The sequence below is a fragment of the Triturus cristatus genome, chromosome 1_2 (assembly GCF_964204655.1).
Source record: "Triturus cristatus chromosome 1_2, aTriCri1.1, whole genome shotgun sequence".
NCBI classification, from domain to species: Eukaryota; Metazoa; Chordata; class Amphibia; order Caudata; family Salamandridae; genus Triturus; species Triturus cristatus.
The window spans coordinates 576,421,084-576,446,665 of NC_140580.1; the positions used below are offsets into that span (position 1 = coordinate 576,421,084).

At 45.0% G+C, this 25,582-nt stretch overlaps 1 protein-coding gene across 1 annotated transcript in view; it reads right to left on the reverse strand.

The window, feature by feature from the left end:
* Positions 1–864: 864 nt before the first annotated feature.
* ACTR1A (actin related protein 1A) overlaps positions 865–25,582 on the reverse strand; it is a 249,474-nt gene continuing 224,756 nt past the window's right edge. Inside the window, exon 11 of the mRNA XM_085606531.1 lies at positions 865–3,449. Coding sequence (XP_085462657.1) covers positions 3,347–3,449 — 103 coding nt within the window. The 3' untranslated portion in view covers positions 865–3,346. The remainder of the gene's footprint in view (positions 3,450–25,582) is intronic.

Below are 25,582 nucleotides of genomic sequence, written 5' to 3' on the forward strand. Positions count from 1 at the left end.
ATGAACCACATTTCTGGCAGTATTAAAAGTGCTGTAACGTCATTTGGCCTATTTTAAGATTTTACTAGGAAGAATATTTTGGACATAGTAAACCTTTAGTGCAAAAAGAAAAAAGTGCAATTCTAAGAATGTAATGAGTGTCACACTGCTGGCCTAATTCGATTTTCTTAGCGAACACCTATATCGGTGAGATTTACAGTAGTTTCTGCTACCTCAGTTGTGACAAATCTTCCTTTTTGTACATCATATTTTTGTATGTCTTTACCTTTCGGGTTTTACATGCATTTCCTATCCAGGGTGCAGCTCTAGTGAAAAGTATACTTGAAAAGTAGAGAGGAGGAGCCAATAGTAGTACCTGTTAGTGGACTTCTTCCTTATTTTCGCTCCAAATACGATATCGTAAAAGCAATCTATCCTCGTAGAGTCAGTCTGCCAAAACTACTGTGGAATCCTGAAGGTTTCAAGTAGCAAACATGTTCGTAGATGCAAGAAGGAATAAAGAGGCTAGAGATAAAAACACACACAAATATAGAAGTATGTTGTTCTTTTAAGGTGAGTTGTCCATCTATATGGGTGGAATCGTCATTATTTGCGGCTATGATGCAGCAATGGGTTGAGAGTACTAAACACTGAGATACCCAATGATTCTAACTGTTATTTATCTGCATTTTTCTCCGAGGAATACAATGCAATTTTCCTAGCAGACTCATAAAATGAATAGAGATGGTGCCTAGTAAACCGTGACAGCATTTGAGATGCAAACATACATATTCTAGATATTTGATGTTAATATAATAACAGAAAGGCTTTCAAATTCAAATTACACATTAAAATGCCAACTTAAAACGACAAAACAATGTGGACTGTTTCTAAAATTGTCAGTTGTATTGTTCAACATGACAGACATTTTATTCTTGTCAAACTATTTTGAACCTTTAACATATCTGCAGCTATAAAGCGATTACTAAGCACAATGGAATTCAGTATGAAAATGACAAACTTGATAAATCCATGCAAAATATTTGGTTCTCAAAAGCAGAGTCATGAATTGAACAGTTTGGGAATAGCACCTGGCAATCCCAGTCACACCAGGTAAGATATTCTACGCGTTCTGACTAGCTGCATAAAAGAGACATCATCAGGGCCAATGAAGACTTCACACAATGCTAAATAAAGCCACAAGTAGATTGTTAAAACATTTTACAATTTATAACTGCCAGTGGTAATGACATTGTCACTTAATTTTAAAATAATCCTACTTCGATCCTGTAATTTTCATGCAGAGTGCACTTGTTTACCAGAAAATAACGGATACAGAAACTCAAAATTTGATGGTGCACGAAAAATAAAATGTGCTGTAAACATTGTTTTGGCATTGGAACAACAAAACCAGTTATAAAATGCAAACATGCACAAATTACAGGTAAAGTTCTGTGTATTCTCTAAAGTCATCTAAATTAGTGAGTCATTCCCTAACATTTAAATAAATAACAAAGGTAACACTGTTCCATTTAATATGGATTGTGCAAACAATTAAGGAGAGTAAACATCAAAAAGAACAATGTTGTGGGACATTAGAGAAGATATCCTTTTTGCCTTTTAAGTAGGGTGTCCATACTGGCAGCAACCAGAAGTTTGCCTCTAGCATTAACTAGTAAAATTGTTGAATTAATTCCCATCATATATATTCGTAAGCACACACATACAAAGAGGTGACGGATATAGGTATTTCTTATTGACACACCTAAAACTTTTCCTGTCAATATTTTTGCATTAGCAATGAATATTATCAATGAAATAAATCATTAAAAAACAGATTAAAATGTGGCCAAGTGATCATTAAAAGACATGCAGGAGAAGTTTACAATCCTCCTTAAAAACTGACCAGTAGAGTTTGCGTTTTTACTGGGATAGCAAGGTTTGAGCCTAGTTGAAGCACGCTGGATTTAACCTTATTAAAAGGATCAAACATTGTAATCAGTCAGTGGCTTTGACATGAAACGAACAACATCACTTTCTAGTAACTACAACTAATATTGACTGTAATAGGATTATGTAGAAAAGAAAAAGTCCTCCTACTGCCTATAAAATAAAGCCATCCGCTGTTGTAAGACCATACATGATCCTACTAGTGCTGTGGGACAGCAGTTTAAATGGAAGGCACCACTCTAAGACCTTATTAAAGTCAAAAAACCTGTTAGGGTGTCAATAAAAGTGATAAATAGAATAAGCAGGAAAGAGGAGGATACATCATAGCCTGGTTCAAACAAACATTTAAAACACAAACATTTTCTTAAATGAATGAAAAACAACATGCCGGAGTACTCTATAAATGATTCATATCTCACCAAACTGACCTCCGCAATGACCAAGCTTGTGTTCATCATCTTCGAAGTCAAGAATTCTTCAAAATACACTTAGAAAATATGTTTGACTTATGGTTTTACAGATAAACGGTGGACCCAAAAGATTTGCACTTTAAAAATGTTACGCTTTACTGTTACAAAAAATATATATTGCAAGAACGCAAGTATATAATTAAAATTGTTACACCCAGCGTACTCACAACTCCTCACACTCTCAATGCAGCAGTAGCAAAGACCCACCATTGCTAAACGATCGACAGAACTTGTTTAAAGTTCATAACTAAAACAGTGCTCGTCATTTATGCCTGAAGTGCTAAGCAAAGGGGGGGTAAGAGGCTAGCATTTACATGGCCTAAAACTTGGAATACTGTTTTGTTTTTTTCCTACTGAAAAAAGTAATTTTAAAAGGAGATGAAAGATCTTGTAATAGCGAAGGCCTTCCATCTTTTCAGTTAAAGGAGCCTACATGTCAGGCCAGTGAGGTTAGTAGTGTCACTTAAACCAAAAATGTGTTAATATAATTTCTATGTGCAAAAAAGAAAAGCTGCCCGTACTTGTAACATCGCACACAAAAACGACATCCTATGCTACTAGTCTAACGGTAAAATTCAAGCGTTGTGGACCCATTAAAAGTTGTTTCCCACGTCAGCCACAACTTTCTTTCATGACTGTTGGTTACTTAAAATATTCAAGTGTTAGCATTTTTTTCTTTAACAGCCCTTATGAGAGGCAATTTTCTTTCCTTTCAGCACAACTCGACCTATTAAAAATAAAAAGGAGGAATAGAAATGGGATGATTCCACCAGTGTCTCTCTCCTTTCCTCTGCAAATCCTTTTGAAGCCATTTCTTTGACTTTGCTTTCTGGCATTTTTTGGCATGCTGGAGCGCACACACACATACAGTCACCTCCTTCCATACTGCACACTCGAACTTTGAAAAGCGAGCTTTTAAATAGGAGCGGACTCCAGGAAGGGTCAAGTTAAAATGTTTTCCTGTGAATTGCTCGCGCTCCATCTTCTTCATATTCCTTCTTTGAAACCCACATTTTCTTGAAGGTGTCCAATGATGCCAGAATGGATCCGCTGCAAGTCAAGTATGGAAATGATTAAGATTTAATTTATTCAAACAAAAAAAAACTGTGGTGCAAGAGATAATACAGTACTTTGATCATACTCATTTACAGAATACACCTGCAATGTTAAGGAACCTCCGGTCAAAGCACTAACAAAGTAGAAAAATGCAGAAGAAGCACAAATGCTTAGGTGTTTGGGAACGATGGCAAGTAATGAAATTGCAACAACAGTACGAAGAGACCAGAATCTGATGACTGACGTTTATCCAAGTCCGATGTTGGAAAAAAACAGTTCGAAATTCAGAGGATTGGCTACCATACAGTAGTTTAGATGGCTAAAAAGGTCATACTATTCAAACTACATACATGTGACTCAAATGACCAGTTAGTGAAAGGTGTAAGGGAATAAGAGTTAAGGGAGCTATAGTCAAGATAGCTAGTTTATCACTTTTTTGGGTTTCAAATGCTTGCAAGTTTGCTATTTCCTTCAAAAACCGAAGTATGTTGTTGCCAAAATACAAGAGTATGTTGTGCATTCTGGTAAACTGAATATCCATGAAATGAGTTTTGTTGAACGGTAGTCCCCAAAACAAACAGGTACTCCTAAAGTCCTGAAACAAACGCCTTTTAGCCGTAGACCTTAGGCAATACTGCATGTTGGGTAACTACCCAATACAATGACTCTCAACAGTATATTCAAATAAGGGTTAACTGACCTCTCAGTTGTATATCCAGCTGAACTGATTCAGGGCTCTATGGAAATGATTTTGTTTTTGTACACTTATCAAAGAAGTTTGTTCACAAACCCCCTTCCCTCACAAATTCATTTTTATTTATTCTCCATCACAGACAATTAAATTCATAAAAGGAATAATTTCTTTGTGCATGTGCGGGATCCCAGAATATATTTTTTAAATAATCATGTTTTCAAATTGGAAGCTATGTTTTGCCAGAAATGATGTCTGGAGACAACATGTTAAGTCTTTAAAAAACATACATAAAACATTGTCCAGTCAGCCACAGCAGACATATTCTAGTACATATTAATAGAAATAGCACTGACACTGTGTGTTTTTAAATGAAAAAGCAAAAATGGGAACGTATGATAGCATAAAAACATATCCCAGCGCTTTCAGAATTCTGAAAGCTGTCACTCGTGAGTAGCTGGAAACCAGAAATTTCTATTTTTTAAAGGCTAACTGGGAAAGGCTAAAGCAAGACCCCATTCCAAATCATTGTTAATAAAAGTTAATAAAAGTGTAGTAGCTTAGTGTTAAGAGTTAATGCGGACTTGTTTATTATGATGACAATTATCTCCAATGGGCTGCTTTCTGCAAACTTTCTGTGCCTGCCTCTCACCACACAACGGTAGAATAGAACAGCAAGCTTAATCCAGGTTCAGAAGCATGGAAAAACAGAAGCTCAAAAATAATCATTACACTAACTGATTATGTAAGAAAGCACAGCCACATGAGAATCTGACCTGGAGTATATGCAATAATGCTTAACAAATGCATGGGCCAATCTCCTAATAGTTTAAGACAATGTTAGGAATAGGGGCAATCCTATTCAGAGCAGTGGTGGCTGCTTTTCCTCAAGTAGAGTGGACCGTGAATCAAATCAGTAAAAGTCAATTGGCTTTTTCGGAGGAAATTATGATTCAAGAGACTATCCATTTTGTCATGAACTGCTTAGAAAATACAAACACTGTCTGAATGCCTCTATATGTCTGAGTGAAGAGCTGCTTAGTTTGGGTATTTAAAAAAAATATATTTTTGTGTTGTAATTGTTTATTGACGATTTCAACACAGGAAACAGTTATTACAATTCCATGATACCTCAATGACACAAATTGGTATGAGTAGCGCATGTTACAGCACATGTCGGTCGGTGTAACATATCTCATGGATACCAGATGAGAGGTAAGTGACAAAAAGGAGCAAGTCGGGTCTGGTCTCCGCCCCCAAAAAAGGTACAAAGAAAGGCAAGGAAAAGGAGGGAGTCCAAGAGAGAAAAGAAGAGGGGAAGGACAAGGTGTGCGGAGGGAGGGGTGGACTAGGAAGTGGAGGACCGGGTAGTGGTGCAGGACAATCTGGGGTTGAACACACTATCCACCAGCGAGATAGTGTTGTTGCTGCATTGTTGGCTGTGCTAGGAGTGGGGTGGGGGAAGATGGCTCAGGCTGTTGCTGCCATGTAATCAATGGTGATTTCAAGGACGCCTTGCAGGAAGGGCAGCCACGTGTAGAGAAAAATCTCGGTCTTATCCTGCAGGCTATAGATAATTTTTTCATTGGAGGCCGTTTTGTACGTCTCTATGAGCCATTCCTCATAAGTGGGTACGTGTGGAGAGTGCCAGTGCTTAAGGATGTTAAGCTTGGCTGATGTCAGCGCCGTGTTGAGCAATCACAGCTCGTGATGTGACAGTGAGGGGGCATCAGCCATGTCATGGAGTAGGAACAAATAGGATGGCATTGAGGTAGGGATCGCTATTGTTCTACTCAGTGTGTATCCCATCTCTTCCCATGGGGCTTGGATGCTGGGGGCAGTCAAGGAGAATGTGCATGATGTCGCATTGTGCATGTCTGCAACGCCAGCAATTAGCGTGATTCAGCAACTTCAACCACCTTAGGTTTCGTAGGGGTCCAGTGCCATTCATGTAACATTTTAAAGGTGCAGAACTTCCTGCTTGCTTTTTTCGTACCGCAGTTCAGGCTGTCCAGTTGCCCGGTCCAGTCCTCTGCCTCATAATCCAGCTTAAGTCTCTCTTGGCATTTGATGCAGTTTCTCTAACTGCAGTTGGGAGTATAGCTGTGCGATCAGGTGTTTATAGAGGCCTGACATCACATCCTTGAGTTGCCCCCAGATGTTAAGATAGGTAAGCACCGGAGATGACGGGACAGCCCAGGGTTGAGAGTCCAGTCTGCGAGTGAGCCAGTGTTATAGCTGTATATATTTCCATCACGGGTGGAGGGGCAGACGGAATTTCGCGTGGAGTGCCTCAAAGGATTTAGGAGCCCGCTAAGCTATTACATGATAAGGGAAGAGTATATCCGCGTCACTCCAAAGGTTCTCGTTAAGCATTTTCCCTTCAATGCGGATGCTGGTGTTGCATCATACTAGCGCCTTATGAACGTTGGCGTCCACCGACAGGAACCTGTGGGCTCTTGTCCAAGTCTTGTTCATGGCCTGTATCATGGGGTTCTCGTGTCCAAGGGTGGGAGTACTGTATTTGCACAAGGATTGTAGCCCTGGCAGGCTTTCCATTATGCTGTTCTTGATCGCGACCCTTAGTGGAGGGTCTGGAGCATGGGGCTGCATATCAGCAAGCTGTGCCAGCTGTAGGGAGGTGCATTAGTGTTCGGCGGAGGGCAGCCCAAAACCTCCACAGGGTCTGTGAGCAATGAGTTTTTCCAATGGCCAGGCAGGGTTTTTTCACTCCACAGATGAAATTCTTGATTACCTTATCGACTGACCATAATATTTTTAGAAGGGACGTCAACACTGGAAGCATACCCAGCATTTAGTGAAGCATTGGAATGTCACCTATTTCACTGCCTGCATCCTACCCCATAGTGACAGGTTTAACTGTGACCACTTGTCATAATCCAATCTTGCCCTCTCCGGGAGCGGTTCAATTTTCTCCCTGACCATGTTCTCCAAACCCTGATTGACCTATATTCCTAGATACTTGAGGCAGGACACTGTCCATTAAACAATAGATATGCTTATGGCTGCTCTGGTCGTCATTCTCTAGAGCAGGAAGAACTCACCTTTCCCCCAATTGAACATGCATCCCATGATCGCCGCAAAGACAGAGATAATATCCAGCAGTGTCGAGAGGGAAGTGTGAAGCGTGGAGAGCGTGAGAAGAATGTAATCCGCATAGAGATATATTGTCTACGGACACCCCACCCCCTGGAGTGGGGATGCCTATGATCCCTTCCGATAGGTGCAGCGCCACAGCCAAAGGTTTCATTGCCAGGAGGAAAAGCATGGGTGACAGCGGACACCCCTGTCTCATCCCCCTACAAACTGAGAAGGGGTCAGAGAGAAAGCCTCTACCATTGACCTGTGCCGAGGGGGAATTGTAGAGTCAGCAGACTTTGGCAATGAAGTCGTCCCCAGGACCAGATTTATGTAGTCGCAAAGAGTAGCCCCATTGAACTGCGTCAAAGGCCTACTCAGCGTCAATGATTTCTCTTTCAGATCTTCGGCCAACCACAGGGTGTGGGTCAGTGTAAGGAGCTGATTTCTGGAAGATTGTCGAGATATGACAACCACTTGGGGGGTGGGAAGGTACTGTGGACAAGAGAGGGAATGACCCATTTAAGATGGGCCACTAAGATCCTGGCCAGTATCTTGATGTTCCCGTTTAGGAGGCAAATGGGTCATAACTGCTGCAAAAGAGAGGTTCCTTCCCCGGTTTGTGGAAAATGTGATAAGAGCCTAGTTGGAGAGAGGTCAGAGGGTACCCATTTGTTCAGCCTCCTTGAAGGCGTTGTATAGGGAGCCAACCACCTCTGCCCTCATCCATTTGTGAATTATTAGCAGGGAAGCGGTCCTCCTCAGGGGCCTTATGATATGGGAAGTTGGACATAACTTGAGCTACCTCCTCTTTGGTGATTTCACCCTGGAGAATCTCCCTACCTGTCTCACTGAGGCCGGGCAAAGGGATTTTGGTGAAAAAAGCATCCATACATGCTGGGCCACATGTCCACTTCGGGGTATAAAGGACCCAATAGTATTCTGCCAACAGGTTTGCAATATCTTGTGGGTGGCTGACTTGGTCTTAACTGCGCCACGAGGAGCCTACCTGACTTCTAGCCCTGTTCGTAGTGGTGGAATTTCAATATCTGCAGGGCATATTCCGCCTTGGAAGTAAGGAGGATGTTGAGATCCATGCAAGCCTTCCCAAGCGACATCTGATTATAATGTAAGAACAGGCTGTGTATTGGTGTTTTAGATCAGCTATGGCTCCTTATAAGATACACTGCTGTTCCACCCTTTGCCTATTGAGTACTGCAGAATCTCTCATCAGTTGCCCTATAATGGTCGCTTTGGCAGCCACCCATAATGTTTGGACTGAGGCTACTGAACCGTTGTTGTGTTCAAGGTAGGTGGTAACATAGGATTGTTTTTAGTGGGAGAGGTTGAGGCACCAAAGTTTACAAATTGGTGTCGCAAGTCTCATGCCATCTGATAGGTGAATCGGAGGATGGTCCTGGAGCGTCCCCTCGAATAGCAGGCTGTCACATATCAAGGTGACCAATGGGTGTGATGCAAGAAAGTAATCCAGCCTCGTTTGGTGCCATGCACTGGCAAAATATAGGTATTTTCCATGTCCGAAGGAGGGAGGAGACGCCAAACATCAAGAATGCCATGGTCTGCCAGGATGTCGCTCATGAGGCCCGGTTTGCATTGTTAAAAGCAATGATAGGGACGTGCGATCTAGTAATGTGTCTCGCACCAGATTCCAGTCACCCCCCCATGTGCAAACAAGTGGCACTTACCTTAATCAGCAGGAGATACCGCTGTAGAAAGAACTGACGGTTTGGGCCAGGCAGTGCATAGATCGAGCCAATGCAAAGCACCCTACCCCCGATTCACTACTTGGCAAACACATATCGCCCCTCCAGGTTGATCCAAGTCCTAAGCACTGTGCATTGGAGTAATTTGAGCAATTCCAGGACACTGTGGTCCAGTCCTTAAGTGGCAGAGGGCGACTGCTGTGGATAACCTTACCCAGCCAATCACGCTGGAGTCTCTCTGCCACAGTACACAGGAGATGGGTTTCCTGTCAGCGCATTTAGAAATAAGATATGTGAGTGCTTTCTTGCGTTTTAGAGAGTGAGGCCGCTCACATTCCATGAAACACTTTTGGTGTAGGAGGAGAAGGCAATTTGGGGGGGGGGGTTGCAGGAGGTAGGGAAAGGTCCCAGATTCTCTGTCTGCTTTGGGCTGTCTCCAGAAGGAAGAAGGCAGAGTGATGCGAAGAGCGATAGGGAGAGGGCTGGGAGGACAGATGATCACCCAATTCAAAGCCAGAGATTCCTCCTGCAAACTGGATGTGGTGGTGGGAAGGATTGGGTGAGGGACAGAGGATCGTGCATGTGGTGTACCGGGGGGTGGGTGAGGGAGAATGAAGTAGAAAAAACAAAGTTTGTCAAATGAATCCGATGTCTGGAACCAGTCAGAAACTTTTGTCAGCACGTGTAGACCTGTGGCTGCTGCTAGGTATGAGAAGCACACAGGGGCTACCGGCTTGGGTGCACACTATGTATCCTGTTACGGGTGTAATAGGAGTCATGGGAATTTCTCACCAAGGGAGAAGCAATATGACAATGGAGTTAACAACTCCGGTTCGCTGTGCGGTGAAGGGGCCCCACCACAGGAGAGGATGATGGCAGTGTGTGTGTGAGGAGGGAAGGGAAGAAAGCCAGCCATTGAGGGTAAGGAAGGATATTGGCGTTGTCGGTCTTGGTCATTATCAAGGGTGTCAGCAGAAAGCTCATAGTGGAAGTGCAGAGTAGACAAGGGATCCCAGGGAGTGATGCCTGGCTTCTGATACGCAGTGGGGGGCCGTAGCGCAGCAGAAAGATGGCCTTCAGCCTGGGGATGGAGTCTCAGTATGAGACTACAGGCATGAGACGATGGATGCCAGACCCTACCAATGGCGTAGTGGGGAGGTGGAGAAAAGAACAATTTGTTCTGCAATATTGTACCATTTTATTAGATCATTTGTAAATTGACATAATAAAATAAGAGGGTGCAGCTATCCGCCAAGCCATTGATGAATATCAAGAACATTATCAGAGAACAATAATCAGACAACCAGGTGACTGTCAATTTCAGGCACTGGAAGTATAATAGAACAGTCCAGCTGTAAGTCAGTCTGTGGTCGGCCCAGTCTTCAGCAGTGGGTGGGATTTATCACATCCTCTGTCCTGCGTGAGTTCCAACACAGTACTGATCGCTATGTCCTTTTCGGGTCAGCTTGTTCTGATGCATTACCCCTCAGTGAGGCAGGCCCTTCATCCCGGAGGAGGACAAAGCAGTGGGCGATGTGGCCGTAGTTAAGGTGTTGGGGGATATCTCCATTTTCGGGTCCTGAAGGCCACCTAGGAAAGAGTGTAAGATCCTCTGGGTCTTAAAAGTCTTTAAACTTTCTATCATCATTATCCACATACTTAATGTTCCATGCGGCAGCTGAAGTCTGAGGAATAAGAATGCCTTCAGTTTGTCATTCGTTCCCCTGGAGAAGTAAGCTGTGGATCTTGTGGCCTTCATAGTCATATGGATCATGTGCCTGTTCTGCTGTATGTGGTGCACCAGTTTGTGGCAGAGAAAACAGGCTATGATGGGTCTCACTCTGTCCATCCTGGTTGATCTTTGCAGGCGAATCTGGTGGGCTCTCTGGATCTCCAGTGATGGAGAGAAATCAAGTCCTGTAAAGCGAGGGAGGAGATCCCAGAGAAAGCTGTGGGCGTTGGTTCCCTCCACCTTTTCGGTATGGCATGTTGTACCTGCAGCTCCTGTCTTCTAGGTCAATAATCTTATTTCGTATACACCAGAGTTCAAGGTCCCTGTCGGTGATATGGTCGAACCTCATGCCTAGTGCTTTTAGGCATTGGTCCAGCCTCTGCACCTTGTCGCGAAAGCTGGTTATGTCCACCTAGAGGGATTTTGTTTCCGCCATGAGGTCCGAATTGTTTGCGTACATTAACTCTAGTCTGTGCCCTACTGCTGTGATTTCCTTTAGGATAAAGTCCATTGTGTGTTCTGGTGGCCCCCGAGGTGGTGGATGAGGCTCTGTCATGTGGGACAAAATGTGTAAAACGTAGCTGTCGCCAAGGTTTCCTGGAGGACATCGCATTCTGCGGGATGGGTGGTCGGTGGTACATCTTCCTCACGGGTGAAAGTGAGACACAGGGCGCATGGCCATTTGTACGTCGCTCCTGATGGGTGGAAGGGAAGTGTTTGGAGCAAATGTCTCAGCCTGCCTCTTAACCGTATCCCCCAGCATAGAGTCCAATAGACTCTCCGGGACTCGCTCAATCACACCAGAGGGGCGCTCATGCTCCACGTAGAAAAGGCTGGTGGTGTGAGGGGACAAGAAAAAAAGAGAGCCCAGCATGGAGCTCAGACACTCTTGGCATGCTGGAGCCTATCTGCTCCCGTCCACCCTTGTCGGCAAAACAGTCCGAGTTGACCCGAGCCTTTGTGTAGGGCAGGCCCTGCATTGCAGGAAGGTTCCCCCTCTGTGATGAGTGCCTAAAGAGAGGTCGATAGGGGAGGGGATGGGGGGACAAGGGAAGGGGGGTAAATCACCCGAAGCGATTTCTTTGATGCTTTCTAAGTAGTAACGCATATCTTTTTTTACAAACAATCTATCAGGGAGGAAGGATTCATGCAAAAAGCCTGAAAATAAAATGTTCAAGCTAAATGGAAATCAGATATGACTTCAGGAAGGAGAGATCTTATTACAATGAAAGACTGTGTAAGTACCTAAAGCTAGGAGCTCATTCACACTAAAAAAGTAAATTATTTGAGCAAAAGAAAAGCATTTTTCCAAGTAACGTTTTGAAAATCTATCTTGTGCATGGGTTCAAAGGGAGGACTCATTAACTTTGAAATGGCTTTGTTCAATTCTTCTATAAAATCTTAAATCATGTGAAAAAACATCTCAATAGAATGCTTACAGTAAGAGGTAATGGCAGCCAAATGTAGTTTAAGAGACAAAAATTGTAGCCATCATTTAGCCAGGCAATGTAGTACTATTTATTTCTGACAAGCTGCTTCTCAATATCCCAGAGGCAGAAAAACTTCAAGCTGAATGTATACGAAGATCTTGTGGAGGGACATTTGGCTTCTTTCAAGATTACCACACAATCATCTGGAGGGATCAGATGGCAGTAGTTTAAGTGCCAGCGAGCAAAAAGGACTCTTGATCTCGTTTTGCTTTGTTTGTTCGTTCTGATAATACATGATGGTGGTGTTGTCTGTGAGAAGGAGCCTCTTTGCAGGTTTCTCTTTAAACATAATCATCCTATTAACTGTAGAATAGCTGTCAGGCTTGTCAGAATCCTGTTGTATCAATTCCTTAGACTTCTGGCAGCACTGATAAACCAGACTTTAATGAAGAAGCTTCATGTATAACCTGGTGTCGCATACCAGGAAAAGACACTAAGCCATAAGCCCGGACATGCTGACAACATCCTGATTGTCTGAGGTGCTGTTGGGTGAAGATGAGAATAATTGTCCTAAATGGAGTATGCCTTGAGGTGAAACTGAAGTGATTGTGTTTCGCCAATGCCCCAACCCACCCGCCACCATTACAGCCTTTCTGCTCCCCCTGGGGGGCATGTGGGGCATCGGCCCCAAATCTGCCCCCCCCGGGGGGGGGGGGGGGCAAAAAGCCCACTAGACACCAGGGAATAAAAAAAATAAAAATAAATAGAGGTGGGGGCTGCCCAAAACGGGCAGGCCCATGCCCCCACCCCACCCCCCAATTACTACAGCCTTTCTGCCCTCCCGGGGGGCAGATGGGACATTGGCCCCTAATCTGCCCCTTCGGGGGGGGGGCCGAAAGCCTACTAAATACCAGGGATTCGTTTTTAGTTTTTTTTTAGGGTGGGGGCTGCCCGCAATGGGCACGCCAATGCCCCCACCCACCCGCCACCATTACAGCCTTTCTGCCTTCCCCCTCCTGGGGGGCAGATGGGGCATCGGCCCCCAATCTGCCCCCCCCGGGGGGGCAAAAAACCCACTAGACACCAGGGAATAAAAAAAAAGAAAAAAATGGAGGTGGGGGCTGCCCAAGACGGGCAGGCCCATGCCCCCACCCCACCCCCCAATTACTACAGCCTTTCTGCCCCCCGGGGGGGGCAGATGGGACATTGGCCCCTAACCTGCCCCTTCGGGGGCAGAAAGCCCACTAAATACCAGGGATTAGTTTTTTTTTAGGGTGGGGGCTGCCCGCAACGGGCACGCCAATGCCCCCACCCACCCGCCATCATTACAGCCTTTCTACCCCCCCTGGGGGGCAGATGGGGCATTGGCCCCTAATCTGCCCCTTCGGGAGGGGGGGGGGGGGCGGAAAGCCCACTTGACGCCAGGGATTTGTTTAGCGCAATTTTCTTTAGGGTGATGGATTGTATGTAGGGTGGAGGCTGCCGGAAACGGGCACGCCAATACCCCCACCCCCGCCACCATTACAGCCTTTTGGGCAGATGGGGCAGTAGCCCCCAATCTGTCCCCCCCAGAGGGGCAGAAAGCCCACTATCCACCAGGTATTTTTTTTGCGCAATTGTTTTTAGGGTGTGGGCTGCCTGAAACGGGCACGCCAATGTCCTCCCCCCCCCCCCCCAAAAAATGACAGTCTTTCTGCCCCCAGGAGGCAGATGGGAGCTGTAGCCCCCAATCTGGCCCCCCAGAAAGCCCACTAGAAACCATGGATTTTTTTGGTTTATTAGTGTAGGGGTTCCCCAAAATGGGCATGACAATACCCTCACCCCACCCCCAGAGAAACTCCAGTCTTTCCGCCCCCCTGGGAGGGTAGTTGGCGGCAGCGGCCCCTGATCTGCCCCCTGGGAGGGCAGAAAGCCCACTAGGCGCCAGCCAGTACGCAGGCTTTTTTTATGCGTGGGGGTGGGGGCTGCCCAAAATGGTCATACCAATGCCCCCACCCCCACAAAAAATAGCCACGGTCTTTCTACCCCTTTAGGGGCATATCGGGATGAAACCCCCTTCCCAGATTCCCCCCCAGGGCAGCAGAAAGCCCACGGGGCTCCGGCTTTTTTTCAGCAATGTGCATACCTGTGGATTTTGGGCCCTAGCGCAGTTGGCACGTAGGCAAACCTAGCAAACCTGTACATTTTTTAAAACTAGACACCGAGGGCAATCCAGGATGGGGTGACTTGACTGGCTCTCACCAGGTTCTGTTACTCAGAATCCATGGCAAACCTAAAAATGTGTCCAAAATAACAAATTTTCCTCACATTTCTGTGGTGGAAAGTTCTGGAATCTGCGTGGGTCCACAAAATTCCACCCACCCCGCGTTCCCCAAAGTTTTCCGAGAAAAATGGTACCTCACTTGCGTGGGTAGGCCTAGTGCCCGCGTCAGGCAAGGGCCCAAAACCAATTGAGGAGACATCAAAATTACCTATCACAAAACAACCTGGTTTTGCAAAGGGGGTCCCATGAGTTTTTGGCACCGGGCTTGGCGGCTATCTAGGGAAACCTACCAAACACACACATTTCTGAAAACTAGACACCCGGGGGATTCCAGGGAGGTATGGCTTCCGTGGATCCTCCAACGTTTCCTTACCCAGAATGCCCTACAAACCTCAAATTTAGCTGTAAAAAATCACCTTTTTCACAAATTTTTGTGTGGGAAAGTTGTGGCATCACCGGGCTGACACAAATTTCCTACCACCCAGCGTTCCCCGGGTCTCCCGATAAAAACGGTGCCTCACTCGTGTGGGAGGCCTAAGTACCCGCGACAGGCAAGGGCCCACAACGTAGTGAGGCGACATGAAAATTGCCTATCTCAAAACGACCTGGTTTTGCAAGGGGGGTCACTTGGGTTTTTGACCCGGTGCTCGGCGGCCACCTAGGGAAACCTACCAAACCCACACATTTCTGAAAACTAGACACCTGGGGGATTCCAGGGAGGTATGGCTTGCATGGATCCCCCAACGTTTCATTACCCAGAATGCCCTGCAAACCTCAAATTTAGCTGAAAAAAATCACTTTTTTCACACATTTTTGTGTGGGAAAGTTGTGGCATCACCGGGCTGACACAAATTTCCTACCACCCAGCGTTCCCCCGGGTCTCCCGATAAAAACGGTGCCTCACTCGTGTGGGAGGCCCAAGTACCCGTGACAGGCAAGGGCCCACAACGTAGTGAGGCGACATGAAAATTGCCTATCTCAAAACAACCTGGTTTTGCAAGGGGGGTCACTTGGGTTTTTGGCCCGGTGCTCGGCGGCCACCTAGGGAAACCTACCAAACGCACACATTTCTGAAAACTAGACACCCGGGGGATTCCAGGGAGGTATGGCTTGCGTGGATCCCCCAACGTTTCATTACCCAGAATGCCCTGCAAACCTCAAATTTAGCTGAAAAAATAACTTTTTTCACACATTTTTGTGTGGGAAAGTTGTGGCATCACCGGGCTGACACAAATTTCCTACCACCCAGCGTTCCCCCGGGTCTCCCAATAAAAATGGTGCCTCACTCGTGTGGGAGGCCCAAGTACCCGCGACAGGCAAGGCCCCACAACGTAGTGAGGCGACATGAAAATTGCCTATCTCAAAACGACCTGGTTTTGCAAGGGGGGTCACTTGGGTTTTTTGCCCGGTGCTCGGCGGCCACCTAGGGAAACCTACCAAACCCACACATTTCTGAAAACTTGACACCTGGGGGATTCCAGGGAGGTACGGCTTGCGTGGATCCCCCAACATTTCCTTACCCAGAATGCCCTGCAAACCTCAAATTTAGCTGAAAAAAATAACACCTTTTTCACACATTTTTGTGAGGAAAGTTGTGGCATCACCGGGCTGACACAAATTTCCTACCACCCAGCGTTCCCCCGGGTCTCCCGATAAAAACGGTGCCTCACTCGTGTGGGAGGCCTAAGGACCCGCCACGGGCAAGGGTCCAAAACGTAGTGAGGCGCACTACATCTAGGACCCTTGCCTGTTGAGGCGCACTACGTTTTGGACCCTTGCCTGTCGTGGGTACTTGGAACAGAACCTGGTGGGAGGCAGTCTAGTCACCCCATCTTAGATTCCCCTGGGTGTCTAGTTTTCAAAAATGTATAGGTTTGCTAGGTTTCCCTAGGTGCCGGCAGAGCTAGGGTTAAAAAACTACAGCTAGGCACTTTGCTAAAAAAGGGTAATTTTGCATTGTGAAAATGTGGTGTGTTCACGTTGGGTTTTGAGCCATTTCCTGTCGTGGGCACTATGCCTACCCCTACAAGTGAGGTACCATTTTTATCGGGAGACTTAGGGTAATTCAGATTTGTAAAGGAACTGTTATTACCTATTGACTTTCGATGCATTTCTGCCTTCCAAATGAAAGACATTGTGGAAAAAAAAAGTCAGTCTAAAAAATAACTGATAATTCTCATGCTAGTATGAGTATTCCCAATTTCGGAAATGTGCAAATATCTACTGTTTCTAAACTCTATATTTTGTTCCCATTTCAGAAATACATAGGTGTCTTTCATACCGAGTTTTCCATGTACACATTTTTACAGAATAATTACTATATACCCGGTACATAATAAAAAACCATTGCAAGTTGCTGCTCAGTTTTTGGATCTGGGTTCGTCGGGTTCTTGGTGAACCTACAAGTCCTATATATCCCCACAACCAGTAATGTCCAGCGGATGTAACGGTATATTGCTTTCAAAGAGCTGTCATAATTAGAAGAAGTTACAGGTGAAAACGTTGACACAAAAGTCTTTTTTTATTCAACAAATTTTCAATTTATTCTATATTTAACTGTTAGTTTCTATAAAAAAAACTTGATGGATCTACACAAATGACCCCTTGCTGAATTCAGAATTTTGTCTACTTCTCTAAAATGTATAGCTTTCCAGGATCCATTATTGCTTTTGTATCCATTTCTGCCATTAACTGGAAGGAGGTCGAAAGCACAAAAAATAGCAAAAATAGGCTATGTCCTAGAAAAATGCCAAAACTGTGTAAAACATTTTGGGTTTCTGACAAAAGTCTGGTATCCTCTAAAAGCTGGGAAAATGGTGATTTCAGCCCCACAAACCCTTTTTTGATAACACTTGCAGGGAAAAACTCAGAAGCTTTTATTTGCAGCCCGTTTTTCCCATTTTCCCAAAAAAAAACCTGAATTTTGCTGTATTTTGGCTCATTTCTGTGACCCCTCCAGGGGAATCCACAAACCCTGAGTACCTTCAGAATCCCCATGATGTTGGAAGAAAAGGACGCAAATTTGGCGCGGATACCTTATGTGGTCAAAAAGTTACAGGGGCCTCAGCGCGCACTACCCCAAATAGCCAAAAAAGGGCGTGGCACAGGAGGGGAAAAGGCCTGGCAGCGAAGGGGTTAAAAGAGACACCCCAATATCAACATCCAGACATAAAGTACGTTGGCTCCCTGTGGACAAAAGAGGTTTATTTAAAGCTCTGTCACAAAACTATTTCTATTCTATAGTGATTACCCAAAAAGGGTCTTCCATCGCTCAGATAGGTATAAGACAAACAAGAACCTAACACAAGTGCTCAAACAACCTAGTCTTAAGAGATTTTCTAAAAATGTGTTCATCAGGGAAATCCCAGAGGGTAGATGGAAAATAGTTCCATTATTTAGAAGCAAGAGAGAGAAGGAACATCCACCACTTGCTTTAATGGAATCTGGCAAATAACTGCAGAGTAAGAAGTCAAGGATCTAAGAGATCTTTCTGACGTATAAGGTTGGACCAGTCGATGCGATAGACTCTGGCTCTTGCTATTAAAGGCTCGGAAAGCAAAAATACGCTTCTGAATTCAACCCTTTTTTTTTTAATCGGAAGCCAATGAAGTTTTAACAGAGAGATGGACATAGACTGGTGTCTAGGCAGCCTGAGCATGAAACTAGTTGCTGCATTCTGAGCAATCTGCAGTCTTTTTAGTGTCAATTGAGAGAGACCTAGATATAGTGCATTTTCATAGTCCATGAGGGATGCAATCAGGGTCTGTACTAGACCTTTCTTGTGGTTCTAAAAATGCCAAAACAACATGCTGCCAGTTTCCTCACCTGAAGTACAAATCACAGCTTGCTATAAAACCAGATTTCTAGATTTTCGATGGCCGATTTAGGCTGAGGCTCAAGGGCGCCTGTCTAGCACTCATGAGTCCAGCAATTTGGAGTGTCACTGTGAGAGGGATGGATGAAAAAAGAATCCATGAGGCCAGATGTGTCTCTCAATTTTGGCAAGAGGGAAGACCAAAGATACAAATGCAAACAGAAAAACAGAGGGGAAAGTAAAAAAAAAAATATTTCAGGTTGTTGAAATGGAGTCTTAGTTCTTCTCCTCTTTCAGCGGTATTCTTCTCCTTTTTGTTTTAGATCCGTTGTGGGTCGGCCCGGTTCGCATGAAAGAAGACAAGGAGAAAGAGGTAAGTATAATGGCCTAACAGTATCTTGTTTGTAAGGGACAGGGACCATTACCACACCCAGGGGTAATAGGGAAACCTATTTTCTGGTGAAGGTTGTAGATCATTTACCCCCTTTCTCTATTTGGTTGTTTGTTTTCTTGAGCTCCTGTTTTGATCACTAGGATTTAGGGAAGGGAAGGTGGAGAAGGAAAACAAGTGCCGCCTTGATCAAATGTACATTTGAGGTCCTCGACCAGTGCCAGGAGCTCGACTCAGTGCTGTGTCCCAGATGAAACCCTGTCTGAGAGGGATGAAATAGGCTGTTCTGCTCCAGAAACTCAGACAGTTGCTTACTGACTCCTCTATAACATGCTTCTCTAAACTTTCCCAGTGAAGTGAAGAAGTGAGATTGGTTTGAGATTTTCCAAATGTAGGGGACCCAAAGATTCTTTTCTTTTTAGCAGACATTTAACTATTGTATGTTTCCACTCCTTAGGCATCAATCGACTAGAGAGGGAGGGGTTCAAGATATCCTTTAGTATAGGATGGATAATTGCTACAGCATACTTAAGAACGTAGAGGGGTGCATTTTCTAGAGGAGAACCCGATTTGACCCTGCTAGCAAGGACCAGCTTGTCTTCATATTCAAATGGGAGTAAAACAGAAAGGGTTTTTTTGAAGATTTTAGGATGACTGGAAATTTAATTCAGGGAGGAATCAATTCCTTAACCAGGCAGAACGCATAGATATCCGATATTCTCCTGGAGAAAAATCTAACTAATTGCAGTGGATCACTGAAGGCACCACAACAGTTTTTTTGCGGCTGGATCAATCCCAGATTTCTCTATTGTAAAAACTTATTTTGCAGAGTTAGCAGCCTTATCAGTTTTTGGAGTGAACAATTTGCCTGTGTTCTTCTAAGAGCATAACAATAGTTTTTAATTGCCTTCTTGTATTCACTAGAGGTGTTGTAAGTTAGCCACCACTATCTTCCTAAGATTTAAAATTTTATTTTTAGCTCCTTAAGATTGGAGTCAAACCACGAGGGTGGCCCATTTGACACAAAGCCCAGGGCTCCTGAGACAGGATAGCTTCTGTAGTGAGGATAAGGACACACCTACAGACATTGCTAAGTTAGCATATGTTGGACGCCATTTTGCCGCTTTTGCTCACGTTACTATATGGCACATTTCTAGTAAACACTTTGCTCGCTCGCTAACACATGAGAACTGTCTGTATTTCATGTATTTAGTTGAACACTCTGCTCCTCGTCTTCACAGCGTGTTCAAGGTAAAAAACAAATGAGCTCTGTTGAATTGCTTTGGTCAGTCTCATGTCCCTAGCCATAACATAGAACACAGCTGCAATCCTGGAAATCTGGTGCTTTTATTATTATTTAATATTACTGTGCATGCATGTTAACACACTTGGAGAAAACGCTTTACAGGATAGAAGAGCTGGGCTTGTCCGGAGATGTAAATTACTGCATCTGAACTCGGAAGTATAGGGTCCCCTGACAAAGCCTGGAGGTCTTCCATAATTATAATAAACTAGCTTCTAGCACAGGGAGGGTGGCAAGGCGATATAGTCCCGTTTCCATTATCATTATAATATGATTTCCCTTTTTGTTCTATATGGAATTGTAACCATGCTGATTTGTTTGATCCTATGCATTTTGCTGCTAGTACTGGCTCGTGTATTGCATTATAGAGCACGTTAGTTAGAATAAACATTTTAAACTATACTTTGACTCTATTTACTCATGTTGTGGACAAGTACGAGAGTTTGAACGAAAGAGTGTTCTTGTTTCCACGTATCCTGAGAGAGGAGGGAGTAACATGTTCTAGGATGTCTGAAGTACAGAGAACGAATGAGACACTATAGCTAGTCGGATAGGGGATCTGGGTACCGAGGTGGGTATTTTGGTACACCATTACACCCTGAGGTTCTGGTTTCCTGCACATAGTTCTGTATATGTGTAGAATCCCTGCAACATGGCGCACCTAACGTTTGGTCTGGTTCTTATTAACGGGACGCTTTAGTAGTTCTTGTGCTTGTCATGATACCCTCGCTTCTGTTTTCCGTTAAACAGCTGTGACGGCATAACCTACCTATACTGATGTGATTAAAGGTTTTTCTTCAACTTGATTCATAAAAAGGTTTTATAGTTACTATTGAGTTACTTACCCATTGCGCTGCCATGCTTTAAGTTGTTCAGCTTTTCCTCGATATGGCCGAAGTGGATATTGCAGCACATAGCCGCGGGGTGCTCCATCATCATTTGACTGCTTTTGGAGTGCCCAACGCAGGTGTCTCACTCATTTTTGTGGTAGGAGCTACTGCGGCTCACCCATTTGAGTTTTTTTATTTTTGGGTTACGATTCCGGCAGTGGATAGTGAAGATGGCTTATTCCATAAGTACTCTACCGCTGCAATCCCTATAGCATATCGGCCATATACGGCTTTGGAGGTTCCGATTTCAGCATGGCATGGCAACACCGTGTTTGGTTCAATGGCACCCTACCCCACACCGTGACCCCGGTCCGTTTAGGCCCTTTGTCGATTTCGGGGGCCGCTTGGCCAGGTACATACCACATCCACATTTACTAGCAGTCGATGTCGACGAGTGGCGCGTCTTACACACCTTCTTGATTGAGGTGCACAGGGCTCTAGTACAATACATCTCACGCAATCTTCAGGTGGGAGCACCTGGGGTTGCTGCGCAACCGGCTGGACCTGCTGGACTAACTATTAGCCCAGTCATGGTTAATTCAGTTATGTGCACGCGTCTACAGAATAAGGAAGATTTACCTTATTGGCTTGCAGAGACATTTGACCAGCTGGAAGCAGTATTTCCAAATACAACTCCTGTGGAGAAACACAGGATTCTTACCATTAGTTTGCATAAAGACTTAATACCCAAAGTAATTGATTGTGAAAATTGGGGTAAAGTGTTCGCGGCGGTGTATGCGAAATGTTTTGGCACACCATCTATGACTGTGCTCCCCTCCATAATTAAGCGTGTTCAGGATGAACACAGACCGGAGGCGACTGTGAAGTTAGGGATGAGGTTAGTCAGAGTGTTTGACGTAGTTGCTGACCTGATCCTTGCGAATGTCAAGGGAGATGCAGTTAGCTTTCAAGTGTCTAATGCTTTGCGCCTTGTCCGGGATGAGGAGAAACCCCGCAAATTACCAAAAATGATTGCAGAAGCTTATAGAACAATTGGGCGCAATAGTTTGGGTGTTAAGCCTTCCGCTAGAATACCAGCACAACAGCAGACACAGACGGCTCAGTCTGCTAAAGACGACCGTCCTAATTTTCCTAAAAAGAATTGGAAAAATAAGAAACAGGGGAAGCAACAACAGACACAGGGGTCGCGTGCAGCGTCACCAGATCCCGAACTTTCTGAGCGCACTTATGATTTGCGCGACCGCGCACGAATTAGGTCTCCTGACAGGTTTCAGGTTCCTGATCAGCGTACTCCTTGTTCTTCACAGGCAACATCTGGCTCACAAGCCGGTGGAGGGGAACGCCAGGATAGCGGCAGAGGTCGAGGTGCCCCGCAAGGACGTGAACAACCTCGCCTGGCTGACGGCAAAGGGAAACAAGACGATTTTCCTCGTCAGCGACCGCCTTTTCAGAAAAGGAAGTTGCCGCTTTAACAGCGAGATATGCCACAGACGGTGAGAACCCAGCTCCAGAACTTAACATGAGCAGTAACGCTGCTAGACAGCGCAGCGGAAGTTACCATAGTGTGGCAAGCACTGAGTCCATTTCTGGAGGTGACAGCAACTGAAACTTTTATCACAGTTGAGACAGCTGACACCCGAGTGGCTCCCTCTGACAGATTATATGACATAGTTCTTCTCATTGAATGTGACATACAACAAGTAATACAAGGGATTTTTTGGGAACATCTAACTTCATCATATGACATACTTTCGGCAGAAAAATATTGGCCGCCCCCTTTTGGTCTAGCCGTTCCCCGTGGAGAGGAGGTGATACTCCCCAGTTTTTCACAAAACGTATCCAGAAGCAAGCTATGGCTTTTGCAGAAGAGTGGGCTTTGGTGCTTGCACCAACAGTATACCGAAATCAGGTGGGCTGGGATAAAGATTCTCCCTCGCATGAAATACCATTACGGTGTATGCTACAGCCACAACCCCAATATCCCCTCCGGCGGGAGGCTAAGGCTCCCGTAGCAGATATACTCTATCAACTAGAGTATCAGGGAGTACTTGAGACGTGTGTCACCAATGAATAACCCTCTATTTACGGTAGCTAAACCCGATGGGTCGTACCGCTTGGTTTTGGATTACCGACATTTGAACTCACATTGTCGGACTTGTATGGTGCAGAACACCCATAGATCAGCGCTAGTCGACAGTCTAGTTCGTAAAAAATATAAAACGACACTTGATGTTTCCAACGGCTTTTACACGCACAATCTCTCCCCTGAAAGCAGTCAATGGACCGCCTTCACGGGTGGAAAACAAAAACATGTTTTGCGTTTGGCAATGGGCTACAAAAATAGCCCTGGTGTTTACACCGCCCGTGTTGTCTCTTTGTTAGACAGCATAGACGAAGAAGCTTACTCGTACGTAGAGGACATTTATCTGACAGACGACGAGTTATGGCCGCATCTTTGTCACGTGGATCGCATCATTGTATTGTTTGCAGACCACAGTTACAAGTTTAGCTTTGCCTAATCACACATTACAGAGTACACAGTATTGTTTTTTGGGCTACGAGCTCAATAATGAAGGAAGAGGTTTAGCGCCTCACTTCTTAGAGAAATGCGCACGTTTGCGCTCTCCATCTACACTGAAAAAATTACAGTCTTTACCGGGTTTTTTGAATTTCGGTAGGACTTACATCCCCGATTATGCCCAGCGTATCAAGCCCTTGTATGCTTTGATACAACCCTCTTTTTTAAAGTCCTGCTGGCTTTCGGAACATTCCACTATTCTGCAATCTTTGCAGTCTGATCTTATTGAATCCAAATTCTCATTGACTCGTGACAACCATACTAACCTGGTGATAAGAATAGTCCCAGGCCATGTGGGTTTCAAGTACTTGACGTTTAATGAAGGAGACACAGTGCCTATTGCTTACAAGTCACATCCGTACACTTCAGCAGAATTGAGGTTTTCCAACATTGAAAAAGTTTTGACAGATGGCAATCCTGAAGGAACACGCACCGGCACAAGGGAAACGGATTTTGGTTGTAACACCATGTCCCACGCTTGAAGCGGTGACAAAGGCAAGTGTACCTCTCCAGATGTAACCTTTATTTTCGACTCTTCTTTGCGGACGCAAGAGTTTTTGCAGTATGAGTTTATTCATCCTCTTCCTCTGTCGATGCGCCCACTTGAGCAATACCAATGTGACATTTACACTGACGGTTCAGCACAACCAGCAACCGGGTCTAACCATTCTTACTCGGCGGTCTGCGCTACAGTGGCGGGTACTATAGTGAACGGAGAGTTCAAGTCCAATGTTGTCTATACACAGGCACTAGGTGACTGTACCGCCCAATTAGCCGAATTGCGCGCTTTGGTACTGGCTCTAGACTTTGCAGATCCAAAAGTGACAACTTTAATTGTAAGCGATTCTTATTACTGTGTTCAGTCTTTCAATGACAACTTATTCTTTTGGTCTCCAAATGACTATCGTGATTCTAAGGGCAGCGCAATTAAACATAAAATGCTTTGGGTTCGAGTTGCAGATCTAAAAGACCATCTGCCTCTCACACAAGTAATTCACACTCTTGGTCATCAGAGTTTAGGAGTACATGCAGTTGGCAACAGTTTGGCAGATGATGCTGCCAAATCAGCAGTAGCCACGTGTTCAGTTGCAGCAGTTACAAGATCCATGAATAAGATTGATAACGACATTTTGGCAGCAATAGCTGCTACTGAGAAGAGTGAGAATTACCCGCAGGGATTCCCTTCCAAATACTCTCATCATTTAAGTCCTGATAATGTTCCTTACGTGAGAGTTAACGACATTGGTGACAGGTGGATTCCCAACGCGGACTGCAGGCCTGCACTGATAACAGCCGCACACGAAGGAATGGCCTCGGCACATGCTGGAGTGTTTGCGACTGTTTCTATCTTGCAGCAGCGTTACTGGTGGTGAGGCCTATATAAACAGACCCGTAATTACGTGCCTTCTTGTGACATTTGTCAGCAGATTAAACCGCCCACGGCACGGTGCCCGCCACAAACGCAGCTATGCATTTCTAATAAACCTTTCGGTTGCGTTTATTTAGATCACTGCGGTCCTTTTTCTTCAGAAACTGTCTATAAGTTCATCTTTGTTGCAGTTGATTCGTGCACACGCTTTCTATGGGTTTGGCCACAGCGTAGTGCTGACGCTCGAACTGTCATCAGGGATTTGCGTGTCTTTGTGGGAATTTTTTGCATGTGGCACTTTCCATTCAGACCAGGGTCCCATGTTCGCCTCTAAGGCGTACAAGGATACCATGAGGTCTTTGGGGGTGCAGGTCAAATTTTCGTCTCCATACAGGCCTGAGGGCGATTCAGTTGTGTAACGAATGAACCGTGACTTAAAGCAATCCTTGACAGCTAGGGTCATAGGTACTGGCAGGAACTGGTTTGTTCATTTGTATAGCGTACACTGTGTACTAAATCTCCCTAGAAGATCTCTGGGTGGGCGGACCCCATATGAAATGCTCTTCGGCATGAAGATGTTTGTGCCCGACCTTGATGGTCCAGACATTGCGGCGTCTGTCGCATCCTTTGACGTAGATAATCACTGTGCTGTATTACAAAATCTACAAGAGACCCGTGACAGCCTTGCAAAGGAACATATGCCCTCACCCACTGAAGCTGCACTGCAGATTCCGGAAGTCGGCTGGCTACCAAAAATCGGAGACCTGGTCCGAGAGAAGGTGGAAAACAAGAAAGAGTTTGGCCCCTCTCATCGAGAACCGGTCCCAGTGCTTGGAGTACAGGGTACTCGTACAGTCATTTTACCACCACCTTCCTGGTCGA